Source organism: Ascaphus truei, chromosome 8 (assembly GCF_040206685.1).
Source record: "Ascaphus truei isolate aAscTru1 chromosome 8, aAscTru1.hap1, whole genome shotgun sequence".
Classification (NCBI taxonomy): domain Eukaryota; kingdom Metazoa; phylum Chordata; class Amphibia; order Anura; family Ascaphidae; genus Ascaphus; species Ascaphus truei.
The window spans coordinates 72,033,742-72,058,607 of NC_134490.1; the positions used below are offsets into that span (position 1 = coordinate 72,033,742).

Consider the following 24,866-nt stretch of genomic DNA (forward strand, 5'->3'; position numbering starts at 1 on the left):
AACACCCAGATAATGCACTCCTCACTTTATATAATGGCTACCCCCTAATATAACACCCAGACAATGCACTCCTCACTCTATATAATGGCTACCCCCCTAATATAACAGCCAGACAATGCAGTCCTCACTCTATATAATGTCTACCCCCCTAATATATCACCCAGACAATGCACTCCTCGTTCTATATAATGGCTACCCCCCTAATATAACACCCAGACTATGCGTCCCTCACTCTATATAATGGCTACCCCCTAATATAACACCCAGACAATGCACACCTCACTCTATATAATAGCTACCCCTTTATATAACACCCAGACAATGCACTCCTCACTCTATATAATGGTTACCCCCTTTATATAACACCCAGACAATGCACACCTCACTTTATATAATGCATACACCCTAATATAACACCCAGACAATGCACTCCTCACTCTATATAATGGCTACCCCCTTAATATAACACCCAGATAATGCACTCCTCACTCTATATAATGGCTACCCCCCTAATATAACACCCAGACAATGCACTCCTCACTTTATATAATGGCTACCCCCTAATATAACACCCAGACAATGCACTCCTCACTCTATATAATGCCTATCCCCTTTATATAACACCAAGACAATGCACTCTTCACTCTATATAATGGTTACCCCCTTTATATAACACCAAGACAATGCACTCCTCACTCTATATAATAGCTACCCTCCTAATAAAACACCCAGACAATGCACACCTCACTATATATATATAATAGCTACCCACTTTATATAACACCCAGACAATGCACTCCTCACTCTATATAATGCCTACCCCCCTAATATAACACCCAGACAATGCACTCCTCATTCTATATAATGGCTAACCCCTAACACCCAGACAATGCACTCCTCACTCTATATAATGCCTACCCCCCTAATATAACACCCAGACAATGCACTCCTCACTCTATATAATGGCTACCCCCTAATATAACACCCAGACAATGCATTTCTCACTCTATATAATGCCTTCCCCCTTTATATAACACCCAGACAATGCACTCCTCGTTCTATATAATACCTACCCCCTTTATATAACAACCAGACAATGCAAACCTTACTCTATATAATAGCTACCCCCTTTATATAACACCCAGACAATGCATTTCTCACTCTATATAATGCCTTCCCCCTTTATATAACACCCAGACAATGCACTCCTCACTCTATATAATGGCTACCCCCTTAATATAACACCCAGACAATGCACTCATCACTCTATATAATTAAACACCCCTAATATTACACCCAGACAATGCACTCCTCACTCTATATAATAGCTACCCCCCTAATATAACACCCAGACAATGCACTCCTCACTCTATATAATGTCTACCCCCCTAATATAACATCCAGACAATGCACTTCTCACTCTATATAATGGCTACCTTTTTATATAACACCCAGACAATGCACTCCTCATTCTATATAATGTCTACCCCCCTAATATAACAGCCAGACAATGCAGTCCTCACCCTATATAATGTCTACCCCCCTAATATAACACCCAGACAATGCACTCCTCACTCTATATAATGGCTACCCCCTAATATAACACCCAGACAATGCACTCCTCACTCTATATAATGGCTACCCCCTAATATAACACCCAGACAATGCACTCCTCACTCTATATAATAGCTACCCCCCTAATATTACAGGCAGACAATGCAGTCCTCGTTCTATATAATGGCTACCCCCCTAATATAACACCCAGACAATGCACTCCTCATTCTATATAATGGCTACCCCCTAATATAACACCCAGACAATGCGTCCCTCACTCTATATAATGGCTACCCCCTAATATAACACCCAGACAATGCACTCCTCACTCTATATAATGTCTACCCCCTAATATAACACCCAGACAATGCACACCTCACTCTATATAATGGCTACCCCCTAATATAACACCCAGACAATGCACTCCTCACTCTATATAATGCCTACCCCCCTAATATAACAGGCAGACAATGCAGTCCTCAATCTACTGTATATAATAGCTACCCCCCTAATATAACACCCAGACAATGCACACCTCACTCTATATAATAGCTACCCCCTTTATATAACACCCAGACAACGCACTCCTCACTCTATATAATGGCTACCCCCTAATATAACAGCCAGACAATGCAGTCCTCACTCTATATAATGTTTACCCCCCTAATATAACACCCAGACAATGCACACCTCACTCTATATAATGTTTACCCCCCTAATATAACACCCAGACAATGCACTTGTCACTCTATATAATAGCTAACCCCTTTATATAACACCCAGACAATGCACTCCTCACTCTATATAATGTCTACCCCCCTAATATAACAGCCAGACAATGCAGTCCTCACTCTATATAATGTCTACCCCCCTAATATAACACCCAGACAATGCACTCCTCACTCTATATAATGTCTACCCCCCTAATATAACACCCAGACAATGCACTCCTCACTCTATATAATGTCTACCCCCTTAGTATAACACCCAGACAATGCACTCCTCACTCTATATAATGTCTACCCCCCTAATATAACACCCAGACAATGCACTCCTCACTCTATATAATGCCTACCCCCCTAATATAACACCCAGACAATGCACTCCTCGTTCTATATAATGCCTACCCCCTTTATATAACACCCAGACAATGCACTCCTCACTCTATATAATGTCTACCCCCCTAATATAAACACCCAGACAATGCACTCCTCATTCTATATAATGGCTACCCCCCTAATATAACAGCCAGACAATGCACTCCTCACTCTATATAATGGCTACCCCTTTATATAACACCCAGACAATGCACACCTCACTCTATATAATGGCTACCCCCTTTATATAACACCCAGACAATGCACTCCTCACTCTATATAATAGCTACCTCCCTAATATAACAGCCAGACAATGCACTCGTCACTCTATATAATGCATACCCCCTTTATATAACACCCAGACAATGCACTCCTCACTCTATATAAATGTCTACCCACCTAATATAAACACCCAGACAATGCACTCCTCACTCTATATAATATATACCCCCTAACACCCAGACAATGCACTCCTCACTCTATATAATATCTACCCCCTAATATAACACCCAGACAATGCACTCCTCACTCTATATAATGTCTACCTCCCTAATGTAACAAAACACAAAAATACCCAATGCTAGTGTGGACGGACGTTCACAGAGGTACACAATTAGGAGGCTTTATAATGTGAAATTATAATAGGCTTTATTGTGCCTGTTCCTTCTCATCAGGAAAATTCTCCAAACACAGGGGGGGGGGAACAAAGCTTCCATTCACTTGGGAGTAATTCTAGTGAAAACACTATGCAACCAATTCACATCTCCCTAGTCAAGCATTTCTCCCCAGTCCCAAACATAGCATTGAAATAAGCAGATATAAGCAGTCTCTTAATAATGAAAGTCTTATCTGTTTATCAGCTGTAGAGTAAGATTCTCTGCTCTCCTGGAACCGCACGGAGCGTGCACAGAAAATCAGCATCCAGGTTTTGAAGTCTTATTTGGGCCTTGTGGTATGGAGGGAAAATCTTCTCCCTGTCCCTGCTTCAGCTCCCTTGTCTTCAGGGTTGGTCAGCATACAGGTTTAGAAGTTTCCCTTGTGTCTTGGAAGCAGCTCTGCTATCTTTGCAGCACTCAAGACAAGTGTGTCTCCAAGTTCAGCTTAGGTGTCAGCTTAAGAGTTCTCACTTCCTGTTTCAAAAGACAGGCTTTCTAACCCATCTAATTAAGGCAGGTGGTGTTTAGTAATTAACTACAAGAGGTTAACCTCCACACTGCTGGATTAAAGACACATTACTGAACAGGGATAAGTCCCCTCTTACATACCTCCCCTGTTTGTGGGAAGCTCGGGCTTACCATGGCCAAAGCCCATCCTTCCACTCTCATTCTAGATCTTTCTGTGACTTGAATGAGTGGATGGAGGAAGAGAACCTTCTGTCCCGCTGGGATTGGAGCCCTTTCTCCAGTTTATTTTTGTCTCCTCCCGAAGGTGCTTGAGATCAGCACTCCTCAGTCGCTCGAGGAGGACTTTTTCCACGTAAAGTCTTCTTATTGCTTGCGCGGTCTTGAGATTTCTGTTGCGTCGGGCACTCCTCTTTTTGTAGACCAAGTGTATGGCAACAGTTGTAGAGCCATTAGGACTAGCCCTTGGAGTTTTCTGCTCTTGAAGCGGTCTTTCTGCAGCTTCTCCACACCACGGAGTCACCACCTCAGCTTCTTCAGCTAAGGATTCTACACTCCTACCTCTGTTTGTTGCCTGTTGGGCAGCTGTAGGTTTGGCTAGTGCTTTCTTTGGTGGCTCAAACTTCGTATTTTTGTTTTGAAGTTGCGTGGAGTCCCCAACTCTCACTGTATCCTTGTCCTCACGAGCATTAGTTACTGTGGGATACTGGTGCTTGGGCAGTGCCAATACCTTTTCCCGTATTGGAGGAATCTGTATCAGAGTCTCCTTCATATTCTGGAGCTCTGTAATTTTTGTCGTCAAGGTTGCCGCTGCGTCTGTTTTCTCCTTGGTGTACTGACTCAAGGGAATGGAACAGTCTCTCTGTCTCTCTAGCTCCAGTTTCTGAGCCTTCTCACGCTCCCTCTCATACAGAGTCACCTGGTATCGAAGCTCTGCCTCCAATGATGCTCTGAAGACATGCAGCGTGGCCTTTAGCTCCTCATACTGCTCTGTGGGGACATACTGGGTATTCAGACATTCCTGCAGCGCTTGTACCTCTTTAGCAGCCTGCAGCTTTTCTTCCTGCAGCGTTTGCTGCTTCTCCTCAGCATACTGGAGGTGTGTACGCAGACCTTGCAGTTTGTTCTGCAGTCGGTGCTCTGCTTCAACCAATTCCTCTTTCAAAAGTTTATTTATTTCTTTAAGAGCCTGCAGCTCTTCATTCTTTCCCTTGACGTATTCTGTCAACTCAGAATTTTCTATTTTTAATCTTAAATTTTCTCTTTTTTCAGTCTCTGTACTATTCAGGGCTTCCTTGCAGTCCACCTTCCATTTTTGCACATCTGCTTGGAGGCGGGCTGTCTCCTGGCGTGAGACTTCCATCTCCAGGTTTAAGTTCTGAAGCTCCTTCTGAGAGACTTTGAGATCCAAGTTAAGATGTAGGATAGTTTCCCTTGAAATGTCCAGCTCCTCGGTGAGACTGTGTAGTTCCTTTCTGGAAACTTCCAGGTCTGTGCGGCAGCTGTTGGTCTCATGATGTGAGGCATCCAGTGCTCTGTGGAGTGTCTGAACCTCTTTCTGAGCTATGTCCACTTCTATCCGGCCACTGTTGACCTCCTGTCGTGAGGCATTCAACTCTATGCGCAGAGTGTGAACCTCTTGCTGGAAGACTGTCATCTGCTTCAGTGCCTCCTCATACTTCCGCTTTAGCGTAGCCACCATTTTGTCAGACTGGCTCTGCTTTACCTCCATGGCGGAAATAGTAGCCTTTGCAGTATCTAGCTCAGTCTTGAGATCCTCCAATTCGGTCTTGGCCGCAGAGTAAATTGCGAGCACAGTCTTCTGTAGCTCAGCATTATTATTTTTTTCCCCTTTCCAATTCTTCACAGAGCAGATCACAGTCATGCCTGGCAATTTTCAGGGCATCTTCAGGGCTGGTCAAGGGATTGTCACTCACTGGTTCTGGCTCCACTTCCCTGGGATGGTTGGTTGAGGGTTCCTCACTGTTGGCACCGGACAGACACTTCTTTGGGGTACACGACTTCTGCCTTGGGCCCTCTGGATATTCGGTTAACTGTGGGACGAATTCTCCATTTTCTCTAGGCTGCAGGGCAACTCGGCCCCCCTTTTTCTCCACAGGATCTGCGGACGTATCTGTTACTTCCATGGTAAGTGAAGAACCGCTTTTCTTTTTCTTTTTGATTTGGATGACACCGTCCCTTCAGGGATACTGGGGTCTCCATCTTCATTTGAAGTTTTAGCAGCTTCATTATCTACGCCAGGCTTTTCTTGCAGCTGCTTTAGCTGACAGAAATATTCGGTGATCCACTGCTCCCGCTCTTTCTCCTGCTGATCATATTCGTCAAAGGGAGCGGTCTTTTCGGTTCGTGTCGAGTTCAGACACCCCCACCATTCTTGGGGTGTTTTGTGGGTGTGACTCGGTTCGGGTTCCCCGTAAGAGATGTCTTCCTCTTTATTGGACTGGAAGGGCCACTCTTCCGTGGGGTAGGGTTCATTACAGAAACGCTGCATCTTGTCTTCCATTTTTAGGCTATCAGGTGTAATTTTCTTCCTGACCTCAGGAGGCGCTATTGCAGCTGTTGCCACTGTATTTGCTAGAACCCCCAATTGTTATAGTCCTACAGACGGGCATATTTTGCTTGTAGAGGTCATAGCTCTCACAGGCATCTCTGTAGATTTTTCTTTCTTGGGTAATTTTTTTTTTTTTTTTTCAATATCAGCAGTACTGTGCATGCATTTTCTCTTATCAGGTATACAAGATGTGCAGTTGCTAGGTAAAAAAAAAAAAAGTCTATTTGCTATACACCATTTATTTTCTAGGTGCGATCCCTCCGCTTCAGCAACAGAATTTGGTTTTCTGCCTGAGTTCAGTAATTTTCACTCTCATCTTTGGGTGTCTGTTTTGCTCCCAAGATAATAGGCATACTTTTTTTTTTACTTGCAGAAAAAAAAAACATTCTTTGCAGTGGACTTAACACTCAGCAATTGGCTTTGAAAAACTTTTCCTTTATAGGGCAATTTTACACTCAGCATTTGTTTGCTACAAATACCCCTGCTTCAGCACAGTCTTGTATCAATTTTCACACTTTTCTGCATATACTCCATTCACAGTTGGTAGCCCTATGCAGTGTGGCAACCTTTATTTGCAAAATCAGTACCACTCGTGGGTCACCATCTGTATTCAAAACAACAAACACCTGTCCCTTTAAGGGCTGACTCACTTCTTGAACCCTGACTATGGCTAGAAGGCAAAGACCCCTATTTCAATGACCATATTACACTTTGTGTTAGGCAAAATAAGGTTTAGCTACTTCAGCAGTCTCTTTTGGGTTTTTGTAAGCTTCAGTGGTGTGTATCCCTTTAATTCCAATCTCTGCTGCATGAGGTTTTTTTTTTTTTTTCAGACTGTTTGTAGGCAAAAAGCATAAAAAAAAATATTTCACATAAAAATCTCCGGTCCTTTTTAACTACAAAGACACCTCTTATCTCACTTCTGACACCATATGTGGACGGACGTTCACAGAGGTACACAATTAGGAGGCTTTATAATGTGAAATTATAATAGGCTTTATTGTGCCTGTTCCTTCTCATCAGGAAAATTCTCCAAACACAGGGGGGGGGAACAAAGCTTCCATTCACTTGGGAGTAATTCTAGTGAAAACACTATGCAACCAATTCACATCTCCCTAGTCAAGCATTTCTCCCCAGTCCCAAACATAGCATGAAAATAAGCAGATATAAGCAGTCTCTTAATAATGAAAGTCTTATCTGTTTATCAGCTGTAGAGTAAGATTCTCTGCTCTCCTGGAACCTCACGGAGCGTGCACAGAAAATCAGCATCCAGGTTTTGAAGTCTTATTTGGGCCTTGTGGTATGGAGGGAAAATCTTCTCCCTGTCCCTGCTTCAGCTCCCTTGTCTTCAGGGTTGGTCAGCATACAGGTTTAGAAGTTTCCCTTGTGTCTTGGAAGCAGCTCTGCTATCTTTGCAGCACTCAAGACAAGTGTGTCTCCAAGTTCAGCTTAGGTGTCAGCTAAAGAGTTCTCACTTCCTGTTTCAAAAGTCAGGCTTTCTAACCCATCTAATTAAGGCAGGTGGTGTTTAGTAATTAACTACAAGAGGTTAACCACCACACTGCTGGAGTAAAGACACATTACTGAACAGGGATAAGTCCCCTGTTACAGCTAGATTCAATGTGAAAAAATAGATAGTTAAATACTTCACTGTTAGTATTCTCATGAGTAAGGGTAATTTAGTTAAACTCTTTGGCCAAAGCGTTATAAGCCTGCTGCCACTTCATGGCATGACCAGTATGCAGGTCCTAACAGCAGGGCCGCCAACAGAAATGATGGGGCCCAGGACAAATGAGCCCCCATAGCGCACCTACTGCGGACAAAAATTTTTAGCACACAACTTTTCCTTAACTTTTTTCTTGTTAATAAAAAAACATTACAATGCAATCTATTTATTTTAATATTTTCAACAAAAGACAAAGATACCCAACGCTACATCCTATGTGACAAAAGACCTGGGGGGGGTTCAGTATGGGGCTGGGGTGTTCCCTACCTGTCTTCTGGGTTAGGGGGGATTCCGATGTCTCCTGTGTGAAGCTTGTGAGTCAGATCTGGAAGAAAGCAGTATAGGTTATTTCGGTGTAGGTATAGGGCAGTTAAGATAAGACAGAGAGTGTGGGTGAAAGAGAGAGACATAGAGTGGATGTGGGGGCTGGGTGGGTGACGGGGTGGGTGGGTGACTGACTCATGGGTGACTGACACTTGGGTGGGTGACTGACTGACACTTGGGTGGGTGACTGGCTGACACTTGGGTGGGTGACTGGCTGACACTTGGGTGATTGACTGACGAGTTGGTGACAATGACTGACTGTGGGTTGGTGTCTGTATTCATTCACAGATACACACACACACATACTCCCTCTCAGACACTCTCCCTCTCAGACACGCTCCCTCTCACTCTCTCCCTCTGACTATCTCCCTCTGACTCTTTCCCTTTCTCTCTCAGACTCTTTCCCTCTCTCTCTCAGACTCTTTCCCTCTCTCTCTCATACTCTTTCCCTCTCTCTCTCAGACTCTTTCCCTCTCTCTCTCAGACTCTTTCCCTCTCTCTCTCAGACTCTTTCCCTCTCTCTCTCAGACTCTTTCCCTCTCTCTCTCAGACTCTTTCCCTCTCTCTCTCAGACTCTTTCCCTCTCTCTCTCAGACTCTTTCCCTTTCTCTCTCAGACTCTTTCCCTCTCTCTCTCAGACTCTCTCCCTCACGCTCTCAGACTCTCTCCATCACGCTCTCAGACTCTCTCCCTCACGCTCTCAGACTCTCTCCCTCACGCTCTCAGACTCTCTCCCTCACGCTCTCAGACTCTCTCCCTCATGCTCTCAGACTCTCTCCCTCACGCTCTCAGACTCTCTCCCTAACGCTCTCAGACTCTCTCTCCCGCTCTCTGACTCTCTCTCCCTCTCTCTGACTCTCTCTCTCTCTCTGACTCTCTCTCTACCTCTCTGACTCTCTCTCCAACTCTCTCTCACTTTCTCCTTCTCAGACTCTCTCCCTCACAGACTCTCTCCCCCTCTCTCTCAGACTCTCTCCCTCTCAGAATCTCTCACTCTCTCTACGACTCTCCCTCTCTCTCTCAGACTCTCTCTCTCCCTCTCAGACTCTCTCTCTCCCTCTCAGACTCTCTCTCTCCCTCTCAGACTCTCTCTCTCCCTCTCAGACTCTCTCTCTCCCTCTCTCCCTCCCTCTCACTCTCTCCCTCCCTCTCACTCTCTCCCTCTCAGACTTTCTCTCTCCCTCTCAGACTCTCTCTCTCCCTCTCTCAAACTCTCTCTCTCTCAGACTCTCCCTCTCTCTCAGACTCTCCCTCTCCCTCTCAGATTCTCTCTCCCTCTCAGACTCACTCTCTCCCTCTCTCAGACTCTCTCTCTCTCCCTCTCAGACTCACTCTCTCCCTCTCTCAGACTCTCTCTCTCCCTCAGACTCTCTCTCCCTCTCTCTGACTCTCTCTCCCTTTCTCTGACTCTCTCTCCCTCTCTCTGACTCTCTCTCCCTCTCAGACTCTCTCTCTCCATCTCAGACTCTCTCTCTCTCCCTCTCAGACTCTCTCTCTCCCTCTCTCAGACTCTCTCCCTCTCTCAGACTCTCTCCCTCTCTCAGACACTCTCTCTCTCAGACACTCTCTCTCTCAGACACTCTCTCTCTCTCTCTCTCTCAGATACTCTCTCTCAGACACTCTCTCTCTCTCAGACAGTCTCTCTCTCAGACACTCCCTCTCTCAGACACACTCTCTCTCACAGACACTCTCTCTCTCTCAGACACTCTCTCTCTCTCTCAGACACTCTCTCTCTCTCAGACACTCTCTCTCTCAGACACTCTCTCTCTCTCTCAGACACTCTCTCTCTCAGACACTCTCTCTCTCTCTGAGACACTCTCTCTGAGACACTCTCTCTGAGACACTCTCTCTCAAACACATTCTCTCTCACACACTCTCTCTCTCACACACTCTCTCTCACTCTCTCACAGACACTCTCTCTCAGACACACACACTCTCAGACACACACACACACACTCACAGGCACACACACACTCAGATACCCACATACAGACTGTCACGCTGTGCAGCCCGCAGACCAAGCCAGTCCCCTGTACTGAGGTGGGATGTTGAATATACACACCGACAGCAGAGGGAGCTGGTCCGGGATGTGGTTGTAGCATGGCCAGGCCTGGGTTAAGATTTAGAATAGTCGTTGTACTTGCCGAGTTCAGGAGTATAGAGAGTTCCGTAGTCAAATCCGTTTCCGTGTCCAAGGGTCTGAGAGGTAAGAATCGTGATGGGTAAGCCGAAGTCGGGAGCCAGAGAGGTAAGTCAGACAAGCCGGTTCAAATCTGTAGGGGTAAAGACAAGCAGGAGCACGACACAGTTTCCAGGCTACACAGGAAGCAAGGAGCTATGCAGAGCAAGGAAGTGAAGGCAAAGCAGGATATGTAAAGCGACAGTGACCAATCCGAACGAGGGGCATGGCGGAGACATGTCGAGGAGCTGCTCGTGAGTGGCTGAGAGACCAGAAAATAGTAGAGCCCAGTTGAGAGTCTGTAACACCAGTGCCAGAATCCAAGATGGTGACGGCAGAGTTCAAGGTATGCACTGGGCGGCGGCATGGGTAGCGACGGGGGGCAGGGGCAGCAGCCGCTGCAGTACTGGTAGTGGGTAAGAAGGAGTCACGCCGCAATGGACGTGGCCCCCGATTCCTTACAGTACCCCCCCTTCAAGATCGACCTCAGGACGATCCATCCAAGGCTTCTGTGGAAATTTCTTGTGGAAGCGGTCAAAGAGAACTTGAGCATGGATGTCCTCCTTGGGTACCCAAGAGCGTTCCTCTGGGCCATGACCCTTCCAGTGAACAAGGAATTGTATCTTTCCTCTGGATACACGAGAATCCATGATTGTCTGGATTTCGAATTCAGGATGTCCTTGGACCGTGACTGGTTCGGGTTTATGGGTCTTAGCAGGGAACCGTTTGCTCTGGACGAATGGCTTGAGCAAGGAAACGTGGAACACGTTTGGAATCCACATGGAAGACGGAAGTTGCAGATGAAATGCCACAGGATTGATTTGTTCCTGGATCAGAAAAGGCCCTAAGAATCGGGGTGCCAATTTCGGGGTTGGAGACTTCAACTTGATGTTCTTGGACGAAAGCCAAACTCGGTCCCCTGGCTTGTAATTAGGGGCCTATTGACAACGGTGGTCTGCCTGAGATTTGAATTTCTGAGTGGCGCTAAGAAGCGCAGACTGAATCTTGATCCATGACTTCTCAAGAGTAGTTACCCGTTCATCAGCCGCCGGCACTCCTATCGGAATGTTTGAGATTGGCAGTTGATTTGGGTGGAAACCATAATTCACGAAGAACTGGGTTTCGTGCGTGGATCCATTACGTAGTGAATTGGTTGCAAATTCTGCCCAAGGTAGCAGGTCAACCCAATTATCATGGGAGTCGGAAATAAAACACCGTAGGTATTGTTCCAGCGTTTGATTTAGTCTGTTTGCCCATTAGTCTGGGGGTGATAGCCTGACGAGAAGGATAGCGTCATGCCAAGCCTCTTGGAGAAAGACCACCAAAATTTCGATATAAATTGCGTGCCTCGGTCCGAGACTATGGATGTAGGTATCCCATGGATGCGAAACACCTCCTTGGTGAAGATATCAGCTAGGGTGGTCGAGGAGGGAAGTCCTTTGAGTGGAACAAAGTGGGCCTGTTTTGAAAAACGGTCAACGATGACCAAAATGGTATTCATCCCTCTGGAAGGGGGTAGATCCACAATGAAATCCATTAAAATATGTGACCATGGACGTTCAGGTACTGGCAAGGGCATGAGCAAGGCTGAGGGTCTTTGATGAAGAGTCTTGTTTTGTGCGCATACTGGACAAGCACTAGTAAATTCATGAACCATCTTTGCCATATTAGGCCACCAAAAAGTACGCTTGATAAGATCCAAAGTTCTTTTGAAGCTGGGATGGCCGACTGAACGGACAGAGTGGCCCCATTCTAGTATCTTTTGATGAAACCTGGGTGCGGCATAAAGAGTTCCTTTCGGTACCTCTAGACCACTCGGAATTTGTGTTTGAGCTTCAACGATCTTTTTGAGAATGTCAAATGAGTTGGCGGAAATTATAAACTTAGAGGGTACGATAGTTTCAGGGGTTTCTTTGGATCTTTCCTCAGGAGAAAATTGTCGGGACAAGGCATCAGCTTTTGTGTTCTTAGAACCGGGAATATAAGACAGAATATAATTAAATCTTGAGAAAAATAGTGCCCAACGGGCTTGACGAGACCCCAGACGACATGCATTTTCGATATAAAGAAGATTTTTATGATCGGTCAATATAGAAATAGGTTCGCGGGAACCTTCCAGGAGATGTCGCCATTCCTGTAAGGCCATCTTGATAGCCAAGAGCTCTCTATTGCCAAAAGCATAGTTCTTTTCAGCGGGCGAAAACTTCTTTGAAAAAAAAACCGCATGGATGAAGCTTATCTTGAGGGAAGAATCTCTGGGACAGGATGGCGCCTGCGCCACAATCAGACGCATCAACTTCGAAAGTAAAAGGAAGACTAATATCGGGATGTCGCAGAATGGGTGCCGAGACGAAAGCTTGTTTCAGGGTTTGAAGGACGAGACGGGCTGCGGAGGCCATACAGACGGGTCAGCTCCCTTCTTGGTAAGGGCCGTAATGGGAGCCACAGTGGTGGAAAATTTTTGGATGAATTTCCTATAGTAATTGGAGAAGCCCATAAAACGCTGGATGGCTTTGAGAGAGTTGGGCTGAGGCCAATCCAAAACAGCCTTAAGTTTTTCTGGGTCCATTGAAAATCATTTATCTGAAATTATATAGCCTAAGAAGGCAGTAGAGGTTTGATGAAAAAGACATTTCTCGAGCTTAGGGTAGAGATTATTGACACGAAGGCGAGCGAGAACGAGCCTGGTATGCTGGACATGATCTTGAAGATTTTTAGAAAAAATTAGGATATCATCCAGATAGACGATTACAAAAGAGTTGAGAACATCACGGAAGACATCATTCATAAAATCCTGAAAAACAGCAGGAGCATTGCATAAGCCGAACGGCATTACAAGATACTCGTTGTGGCCGCTTCTGGTATTGAAGGCAGTCTTCCATTCATCGCCTTCTCGGATGCGAACAAAATTGTAAGCTCCTCGGAGGTCTAGCTTGGAAAAAAAATTTGCCCCTTGAAGCCTATCAAAAAGTTCGGAGATCAGCGGAAGGGGGTATCGATTCTTGACTGTGATGAGATTGAGCCCTCGGTAATCAATGAATGGTCTCAGGGATCCGTCTTTCTTTTTGACAAAAAAGAAACCGGCACCAGCGGGGGACGAAGAATTACGAATGAATCCTTTTTCAAGGTTTTCATTGATGTATGCTGCCATGGCTTCAGTTTCAGGGAGAGACAAGGGGTAGGACTTACATTTCGGAAGAACAGCGCCGGGAACCAGATCAATGGGGCAATCATAAGGTCTGTGAGGAGGTAGAACCTCCGATTGTGTCTTGCTAAACACGTCGATGAAATCCGCATATGCTTCAGGAAGAGCGGAATCATTAGCCGGGGGCGTTTCCACTCCCGCGAGGACTGTGGTAGGAGAAATGACCGGCAATGGTGAGGCGTCTGAATCTGGCTCCCACTGAATTGTCTTGCCATCCCTCCAATCAATGCGTGGGTTGTGCTGCTGTAGCCAGGGTAATCCTAGGATAACTGGAATGGCAGGAGAGTGCATCACGTCAAAGGATATGATTTCGGTATGAGTACCGGCAGAAAGGGTGAGAGGAAGAGTCTCTAACGTGATGAAGGCAGATTGCAAAGGACGACCATCAATAGCCTCGAGGCCAATCGGCGATTTCTTAGCGACGAGCGGAATCTTGTTATGAGTAGCAAAATCTTGATCCACAAAGTTACCACCGGATCCTGAATCAAGAAAAACAGCGGTGGTTACGAGAAAATTCGGACCTTCAAGCGAGACTGGAAGCATAATTCTCTTAGGGAGTTCCTCTTCAGAGATATTGACCCCAAAATGAGTCCGTCTTGCCCCATTGGTCGTGTTTGTTCTTTGGGCCTTAAAGGACAAAAAAGTACCGTATGCTCAGGACATCCACAGTAGTAGCAAAGGCCCTCATTCCGGCAACGAGCCCTTTCGGCAGTCCTGTCGGTATTACGGAACTCTTGACTGGCAATCTGCATGGGTTCCTCAGCGTCTAGAACAGGGCGAATAGCTGGGAAGGACCTGGGAAGAATAGGGTCAGAAGAGAAAATTCTGGGACGCTGGCGTTCATGACTGCTCTGTTGAAGGCGCTGATCCACTCGTATGCATTGTGCGATCAATTCCTCCAATCCCTGGGGCCTGGGCTGGACTGCAAGTTCATCCTTTGCAGAGTCGGACAAACCTTGCCAAAACACAGCAATAAGGGCTTCTTGGTTCCAATGCGTCTCCGCCGCGACAGTCCGGAATTCCAATACGTATTTGGCTACGGACCTACGACCTTGAGACAATTGAACAAGAGAAGCAGCGGCAGTATCTCTGCGGGTGGGAATATCGAATACCTGCTGGAATTCTTGGCGGAAGAGCTGGTAATCCTGGGTGATTTCCGCACTCAACTCCCAGATGGGAGAGGCCCATTCCAAGGCGTCCCCTGTTAAAAGAGAGTAAATATAGGCTACCTTGGTGCGTCCGGTGGGGAACAGGCTGGGAGAAATCTCAAACTGTATTTCACATTGGTTCAAAAACCCACGACAGGCTAGAGGGTCACCCGCATATGCTTTAGGCGTAGGAGTCCTGAGTTCTAATGGCCGGTCGCCACCCTGCGCGGCTGGGGCCGGAATAGGCTGTAGGGAAAGCTGTTGTACCAGGCTTGTGATCTGAGTTCCCAAAGTATTAATGCAATGCGCCAGTCCCCTGATTAGTTGGCCCACCTCAGTCAGGTCTGTTTCTGTTGGGCTCTGCATAATGTCACGCTGTGCAGCCCGCAGACCAAGCCAGTCCCCTGTACTGAGGTGGGATGTTGAATATACACACCGACAGCAGAGGGAGCTGGTCCGGGATGTGGTTGTAGCATGGCCAGGCCTGGGTTAAGATTTAGAATAGTCGTTGTTCTTGCCGAGTTCAGGAGTATAGAGAGTTCCGTAGTCAAATCCGTTTCCGTGTCCAAGGGTCTGAGAGGTAAGAATCGTGATGGGTAAGCTGAAGTCGGGAGCCAGAGGGGTAAGTCAGACAAGCCGGTTCAAATCTGTAGGGGTAAAGACAAGCAGGAGCACGACACAGTTTCCAGGCTACACAGGAAGCAAGGAGCTATGCAGAGCAAGGAAGTGAAGTCAGAGCAGGATATTTAAAGCGACAGTGACCAATCCGGACGAGGGGCATGGCGGAGGCGTGTCGAGGAGCTGCTCGTGAGTGGCTGAGAGACCAGGAAATAGTAGAGCCCAGTTGAGAGTCTGTAACACCAGTGCCAGAATCCAAGATGGCGACGGCAGAGTTCAAGGTATGCACTGGGCAGCGGCATGGGTAGCGACGGGGGCCAGGGGCAGCAGCCGCTGCAGTACTCGATTCCTTACACCCACACTCAGACACATACCCACACTCAGACACACACACACACAGACACTCAGACACAGACACACACACACACTCAGGCACACACTCACTCAGACACACACACTCACACACACGCACTCACACACACTCACACACACTCAGACTCTCTCTCTCCCTCTAAGACTCACTCTCTCCCTCTCAGACTCTCTGACTCAGACACTCTCACTCTCAGACACTCTCTCTCAGACACTCTCTCAGACACTCTCTCTCTCAGACACTCTCTCTCTCAGACACTCTCTCTCTCAGACACTCTCTCTCTCAGACACACTCACAGACACTCTCTCTCAGACACTCTGTCAGACACTCTCTCTCTCTCAGACACTCTCTCCACACACTTTCTCTCACTCTCTCTCTCTCACACAGACTCTCTCTCACTCTCTCTCTCTCACAGACACTCTCTCCCTCTCACAGACACTCTCTCTCACTCTCTCTCTCTCTCACACAGACACTCTCCCATAGACACACACACACTCAGGTTCACAAACACACTCTCAGACACACACACACACACACACACTCAGACACACACACAGTCTCAGACACACACACACACACACACACTCAGACACACACACACTCAGACACACACACACACACACACACAATCAGACACACACACAATCAGATACACACACTCGGACACACACACACTCAGACACACCCACACAGACACACACACTCAGAAACACACTCCCAGACACACACACTCAGACACACACACACTCAGACACTCTCACATACACACAGGGGAAATCGGAACGGGCGGGGTGAATCAGAGCAGGGGGGATATCGGAATGGGGGAGGGAAATGAGAACAGGGGGGGGAATCGGAACGGGGGGTGATCGGAGCAGGAGGGGGAATCGGAATGAGGGGGATCGGAGCAGGTGGGGGGGGGAATCAGAGCAGGGGGGAAAGGGGGAAGCGAGAGTGGCATGGAGCAGTACTCACCTGACTTGCTCCATGCAGGAAAGGGTGGGCTTCGCTATGCAAGCTCAGATAGAGCTTGCGTGGGCCATAAAAAAATCCTGGCAGCGTGCCAACACGCGCCAGCCAATCAAGAGACGGGGAGTTTTTGTTTTTTTTTGGCCGAGACGCGCACGCTGCCTGGCACATCGCGAGCGCGCAAATCCTGTCACCCCGTGGTGACCGGCGACGGGATTTATCTCACGGGCCCGGGACGCCAGTACCCTCTGTCCCCCGCTGTTGGCGGCCCTGCCTAACAGTACTTGTGAGTATTCTCATTTACCTGTACAGTGGAGGGAGAATGGTCTTAATAGACCTGTACTGTACAGGAACATGGGAAAACCTGCTACTTTAAAAGTGGGGAGGGGTGAGCTTAAACCCTGGGAGGAGGGGCCACTAACCTCCAACCAACTGATACCAGTTGCAGGCTTATAACGCTTTGGCCAAAGGATTTAACTACATAACCCTTACTCAGGAAAATACTAACATTGACGTTTTTAACTATGTATTTTGTCATATTGGATGTAACATCGGGTATTTTTGTCTTTTGTTATATACATTTGGCCACGCTCAGTAGCACTCCTTTTGACACACACACGCGCGCACACACGATGTGGTGGGTTCTGGGGTTAAAGCTTGCTGGAATTGTGTGTTCATTAACCCCTAATAAAAACTCAGATAATGCACTCCTCACTCATTCTATAGACTGACTGCCCCTGATTTAACACGCAGACAATGTATTCCTCACTCTATGTAATCACTGTTCTGTACAGGTCCAAGTGTTGTGATGGAAGTGACTTCAACTTTTAGGAGTTATCGTCAACATGATACAATTCCTGAGACCTCGAAAGTCCGTACTTTTTTCCCAGAGACCTGGATTTGGAACCTGGAGCCGATTTCGTGAGTAGCTGCCCACCCATCTATCCATTATCGCATATGGTTGGGGGCCACCGTCCCTGCTTTATAGGTCTTCCTGACCAAGGGTCTCCAAATGTATTACATGGGAACACTGGGAATATGACTTGTGGGTGTGGAATCACACAGGAGTGACACCCTGTGATTGCTGTGTTAAAGGACCAACGTGTTCTAATGGCAGTGACATGTTTCAGGGGTCACATCTGGGTGATTGATGCCTTTGTTCACTAAAATCTGATGTCAAGATTTATTTTGTAATCCTTTTTTTCAAGTTAGTTTGCAAACATGATGAGCTGAGATGTTGAAGGCGTTTGACCTTCTCTGGCTACTTCCTCTTGTCTGATGTCATTATGTTCAACAAGACTTTGCACAGCCATAGCCCCTATCCCCCCCACCAAATATCTTTATTGATTCTCCGATAAGGACAGGGTGGGAGAAGGGGAAAGAAAACACTTGATTGAAAAACACTCCCCCATCCAAGGGTGCTGAAGAAATTCAACTTGTCATTAATTTCCAGAGAAGCAAAATCTTTGTTTTATCATACGTAGGATAGTTGAGGCACGGGTGCGCAAACTGGGGAGCGTTACCATGGCAACGTGACGTCACATGAGGGTGGGAGGGCGCGAGCAGGGGGGACAGCATGCAGGGGGAAAATTTGCGCACCCCTGAGTTAAGGGGCCCCAATCAGATGATTACATTCCTGACAGTGGGATACCTTCTGGCTGGCTCTGTGGGAGGGCACAAGTCATTGTTTTTTTATCCGTAGTTCCTCCGGCACTGCAGAAATCTCCGTCACTGTGCCAGACTCCATCACTGAGTGGAAAGCCATGATGTTCTGCACAGGAGTGGGACGCTTCGGCCTCTCGCCCACAGTCTCCCTCGTAGCTTTCAAGCCGTTCTTTGTGGAGCAGACCCTTCCGTACTCTGTTAAACGGGGGGAGACTTTTATCTTGAAAGCCTCTGTCTTCAACTACCTGAGTCAGTGCATCAAGGTGACTAGCAGTGCGCTCCGGCTGTACTTTCCACGCTCCGCCTCTCGGCCATTATACGCACGTTTAACCCTTTCTATAAAAAAAAAAAGCTCCATCTTCACATGACCGCAAAGAAGGGTCTCAGAACAGGGGTGGGAGTGGGACACCCGAATAAAGTGATGGAGAAAGGAGAGTGAAAGAAACAGGGAGCAGATAGAACAGGAGAGAGAGAATGAAAGCGAGAGAGAGCGATGGGAAGAGAAGAGAGAGAAAGGAAGAGAGGAGATAAAGGAATACAGGTTCATCATCTGTCACTTCTTTCTCTTACTCTCCTATTCTTTAATGCTCTCTCTTTTTATGTTTCTCTCCAATTTTCTCTCTGTTCCTCTCTACCCTTCCCACTTCTGTCTATCTCTCTTATTATTTCTCATCCTCCGTCTCTTTCACTCATTGGGTGTCTCTTTCTCTCTCTGTCAGATTGAGGTCATTCTCTCCCCTTCAGAGGATTTCAGTGTGAAGAACATCTCGAGTTGTGACTACAGCTTCTGTCTCTGCACAGGGGAGAAGAGAACGGCCACCTGGGAGCTAACACCTAACACGATAGGTACTGTAAGAACAGGCAGCAGAGCCATATAATAACACCCAGACCATATAATAACATGCAGGCTATCTAATAACACGCAGTGCGATATAATAACACGCAGAGTGATATAATAACACCCAGACCATATAATAACATGCAGGCTATCTAAAAACACGCAGTGCGATATAATAACACGCAGAGTGATATAATAACACGCAGAGTGATATAATAACACGCAGAGTGATATAATAACACGCAGAGTGATATAATAACACGCAGTGATATAATTACACGCAGAGTGATATAATTACACGCAGAGTGATATAATAACACGCAGTGCGATATAATAACACGCAGAGTGATATAATAACATGCAGAGTGATATAATAACACGCAGAGTGATATAATTACACGCAGAGTGATATAATTACAAGCAGAGTGATATAATAACACGCAGCGCGATATAATAACACGCAGAGTGATATAATAACACGCAGAGTGATATCATAACACGCAGAGTGATATAATTACACGCAGAGTGATATAATTACAAGCAGAGTGATATAAAAACACGCAGAGTGATATAATAACACGCAGTGCGATATAATAACACGCAGAGTGATATAATAACACGCAGGGTGATATAAAAACACGCAGAGTGATATAATAACACGCAGTGCGATATAATAACACGCAGCGCGATATAATAACACGCAGAGTGATATAATAACACGCAGAGTGATATAATAACACGCAGAGTGATATAATTACACGCAGAGTGATATAATTACAAGCAGAGTGATATAAAAACACGCAGAGTGATATAATAACACGCAGTGCGATATAATAACACGCAGAGTGATATAATAACACGCAGGGTGATATAATAACACGCAGAGTGATATAATTACACGCAGAGTGATATAATTACAAGCAGAGCGATATAATAACATGCAGAGTGATATAATAACACGCAGCGCGATATAATAACACGCAGAGTGATATAATAACATGCAGAGAGATATAATAACACGCAGAGAGATATAATAACATGCAGAGTGATATAATAACATGCAGAGAGATATAATAACACGCAGAGAGATATAATAACATGCAGAGCGATATAATAACACGCAGCGCGATATAATAACATGCAGAGCGATATAATAACATGCAGAGCGATATAATATGATGCAGAGCGATATAATAACATGCAGAGAGATATAATAACACGCAGGGATATAATAACATGCAGAGCGATATAATAACATGCAGCGCGATATAATAACATGCAGAGCGATATAATATGATGCAGAGCGATATAATATGATGCAGAGCGATATAATAACATGCAGAGAGATATAATAACATGCAGAGTGATATAATAACACGCAGAGTGATATAATAACACGCAGAGCGATATAATAACATGCAGAGTGATATAATAACACGCAGAGTGATATAATAACACGCAGAGCGATATAATAACATGCAGAGTGATATAATAACACGCAGAGTGATATAATAACACGCAGAGCGATATAATAACATGCAGAGTGATATAATAACACACAGGGATATAATAACATGCAGAGCGATATAATAACACGCAGCGCGATATAATAACATGCAGAGCGATATAATAACATGCAGAGCGATATAATATGATGCAGAGCGATATAATATGATGCAGAGCGATATAATAACATGCAGAGAGATATAATAACACGCAGAGTGATATAATAACACGCAGAGTGATATAATAACACGCAGAGCAATATAATAACATGCAGAGTGATATAATAACATGCAGAGCGATATAATATGATGCAGAGCGATATAATAACATGCAGAGAGATATAATAACACGCAGAGTGATATAATAACACGCAGAGTGATATAATAACACGCAGAGTGATATAATAACACGCAGCGCGATATAATAACACGCAGAGCGATATAATAACATGCAGAGCGATATAATATGATGCAGAGCGATATAATAACATGCAGAGAGATATAATAACACGCAGAGTGATATAATAACACGCAGAGTGATATAATAACACGCAGAGCGATATAATAACATGCAGAGCGATATAATAACATGCAGAGCGATATAATAACACACAGGGATATAATAACACACAGGGCGATATAATAACATGCAGAGTGATATAATAACATGCAGAGCGATATAATAACATGCAGAGCGATATAATAACACACAGGGATATAATAACACACAGGGATATAATAACACACAGGGATATAATAACACACAGGGATATAATAACATGCAGAGTGATATAATAACACGCAGAGCGATATAATAACATGCAGAGCGATATAATAACACGCAGAGTGATATAATAACACGCAGAGAGATATAATAACATGCAGAGCGATATAATAACACGCAGAGCGATATAATAACAAGCAGAGTGATATAATAACATGCAGAGTGATATAATAACACGCAGAGTGATATAATAACACGCAGAGTGATATAATAACACGCAGAGTGATATAATAACACGCAGAGTGATATAATAACACGCAGAGTGATATAATAACACGCAGAGAGATATAATAACACGCAGAGTGATATATTAACATGCAGAGTGATATAATAACACGCAGAGTGATATAATAACACGCAGAGTGATATAATAACATGCAGAGTGATATAATAACACGCAGAGTGATATAATAACACGCAGAGTGATATATTAACATGCAGAGTGATATAATAACACGCAGAGTGATATAATAACACGCAGAGTGATATAATAATATGCAGCAATGTGTTGCCGGTCTTACATCAGGAAAGCGGTTGATATTTTAATTAATGAAGACTGAACGTTTCCCTGTGTTCAATGCCAGGAAAGATAAACATCACGGTCACATCCGAGGCTGTGAGCAGCAAAGAGCTCTGTGGAGGGCAGGTGACAGTGGTACCTGTAAGAGGGCATAGAGACTCGATGACCAAACCTTTACTGGTGGAGGTGAGGACTGTCTATTAACCTGGAACACGGAGTAATCTAGGACATACCCACCGCTCCCAACACATTCACTGAGTGGGAGGTCACACTGACACTGGCATGGTATCTCCCAGTGGGGGGCATGCAGTCCTTAGACTGAGTTGTATTATCTCTCACTCAGCTCTGTAGTTTTTCGACCCTCTGGAATTGAGGGGATTAAAAGGAGATGGATCTAATCTTGTTTCCTGCTTTCTTTTTTTGCAGCCTGAGGGGGTCCTAGTGGAGCAGACTCATAACTCCCTGCTGTTATGTGAAGGTAGTAGAGAGCTGACCTTATAAATAGGGTGTTCTGAAAAGGAGAACAGTAAACTGTGGGAGGTCTTCTTATAATAGGGATTTGCTTTTAAACAGGGCACATTAGGACTGTGAGTTGGTGATGTTGTTAGAGGGGTGCTTAGAGTATTAGAATATGGTATAATAGGGGGTTGAGGTTTTTGAGGGAGCCTTCCATAAGAGAGGACAAATGGTCGATGAGGAGATGATGGTGTACGAAGAGCAGAGGGATTTTTGAGATAATGGGATGTTGCATTGTAGAGGACTTTTTAACGTGTTGTACGTAGAGGGATCTGAGTTTTAAGAGGTGTTAAGATTTAGGAGATCTTCTTATATTGGGGGTGTTGAGTTTAAGGAGATGTATTTATCTTCCAGGGAACACTATATCAGAACATGTGAGCCTTGAACTCCCTCAGACATGGGTCAAAGGATCAGAGAGAGCATCATTCAGTGTCTTTGGTAAGAAGGGAAGGACATGGGCCGTCCGTCTAACTTACATCATTACACTAGCGTTGAAAAAAGACACACCCATTGAGTTCAACTTATGTTAAATATAATTGGCTGATATACTCATTCTATATTTGTATTTATATTGATCCAGAGGAAAGCAAACAAAAAAACTACAGTGAAACATTAGTCAATTCTGTATCATAAGGGGGAAAAAATATTCCTTTCTGAGTCCAGTAAGGGCAATCAGATTTCTCAATGGATCACCATCCTTCCTATGTATAAGTTATTTGGTATATCCCTGTATACATTTCCTTTCTAAAAAAGAAAAGGTCCAACCTTTCAACGATATCTCTGGTACCTGACATCCCAGTCTCCATCGGTAGTAAATTGTAACTTCAAACATTATCACATGGTTTTATTTGTAGTCATAGGATTATCTTCCATTCATAACCATGTCTAAACAGTGGATATCGGGAAGTTGCTAAGGAGTGCAGTGACGTGGGCAGGCAGGATTAGGAGATATGCGGTTTTGAGTCCACGCTGATCTCAGACAAATCGCGAGTGGTGTAGCTTGTGCCAACTCATTGTATACTCTCACTTAAACAAGAAGACTTTTTTTCTGAGTATGTTTCTGATATCCTTGTAGGTTCAGTTAGTTCTTGCTATTAACCGTCCGATAATTATACACAGATAAAATTATTTATCAGAAAGGAATGTGTCATCACTCTTACAGTGTAAATAAATATACATACTGTATATATGTAACCACTTGTGTATAACATTTAATAAGGCATTGCTTGGAGCTGTGGGCACTGCCATTTCCCATAAGTGTGAGTCTTATTTCCACACTAGGGGACATAATGGCATCAGCACTAAATAACGTGGAGAGTCTGCTGGTCATGTCATCTGGCTGTGGGGAGCAGAACATGGTACGCTTTGCCCCCAATATCTTCATCCTGCAGTATCTGGAGATGTCAAATCAGCTCACCCCCCAGTTTAAACAGAAGGGGCACGCATTCCTAACAGGAGGTCAGTCTGATGTGTACCTGTGCATGTGTGTACTTGTGTGTGTTTGTGTGTTTGTATAAGAGGTTCCTGGTCCCTAGACTGAGGGAGGGGTTAAGGGTTCCCGGGCCCACAGAGTGGGGAACCGGTTAAATGGATCCTGGCCCCCAGACTGAGGGAGAGTTTAAGGGTTCCTGACCTCACATACATGGAGAAGTTAAGTGTTTTCCTGACCGCACAAAGCGAGAGAGGGGGATACGGATGCATTCACTGGATTTAGGGTTACTAGAACATTAGATAGAAAGAGGCACATTAGGGATGCAAAGTGTTATTTTAGGATGGGTGTTCATATAAGAGGTATTCCTCCTGTTAGAAGGGGTACATTGGGGATAGATATGCTATTATAAAAAAAGGTGATCCCAAGAGGTTTCCTGGCCCCACAGACTGAGGGTGAGGTTAAGGGTTCCTGGTCTAACAGATTGAGAGAGAGGTTAAGTGGTTTCCTGGCCCCACGTGTTTCTTGGCCGTGCAGAATAAGGGAAGCTTTGCAGGGTTACTGGCTCTCTGTTCTCCTCAGGATACCAGCGGGAGCTGCAGTACAAACACGCTGCCGGGTGTTACAGTGCGTTTGGAGAGCATGACAAGGAAGGAAGCACTTGGTGAGTATGGCCATCGTATGGTCTAGAAAACTACAGACTCTTTTTCTGAGAGCTCAGCACAGGCG

The 24,866-nt window shown here is 45.3% G+C and overlaps 1 protein-coding gene across 1 annotated transcript in view; it reads left to right on the forward strand.

The window, feature by feature from the left end:
* The window catches only part of LOC142501952 (alpha-2-macroglobulin-like protein 1), an 81,253-nt gene that overhangs the window by 47,800 nt on the left and 8,587 nt on the right, over positions 1-24,866 (forward strand). Inside the window, exons 20-27 of the mRNA XM_075612583.1 lie at positions 17,675-17,801; positions 18,583-18,808; positions 19,265-19,391; positions 22,257-22,378; positions 22,619-22,670; positions 23,063-23,146; positions 23,990-24,166; positions 24,720-24,801. Coding sequence (XP_075468698.1) covers positions 17,675-17,801; positions 18,583-18,808; positions 19,265-19,391; positions 22,257-22,378; positions 22,619-22,670; positions 23,063-23,146; positions 23,990-24,166; positions 24,720-24,801 — 997 coding nt within the window. The remainder of the gene's footprint in view (positions 1-17,674; positions 17,802-18,582; positions 18,809-19,264; positions 19,392-22,256; positions 22,379-22,618; positions 22,671-23,062; positions 23,147-23,989; positions 24,167-24,719; positions 24,802-24,866) is intronic.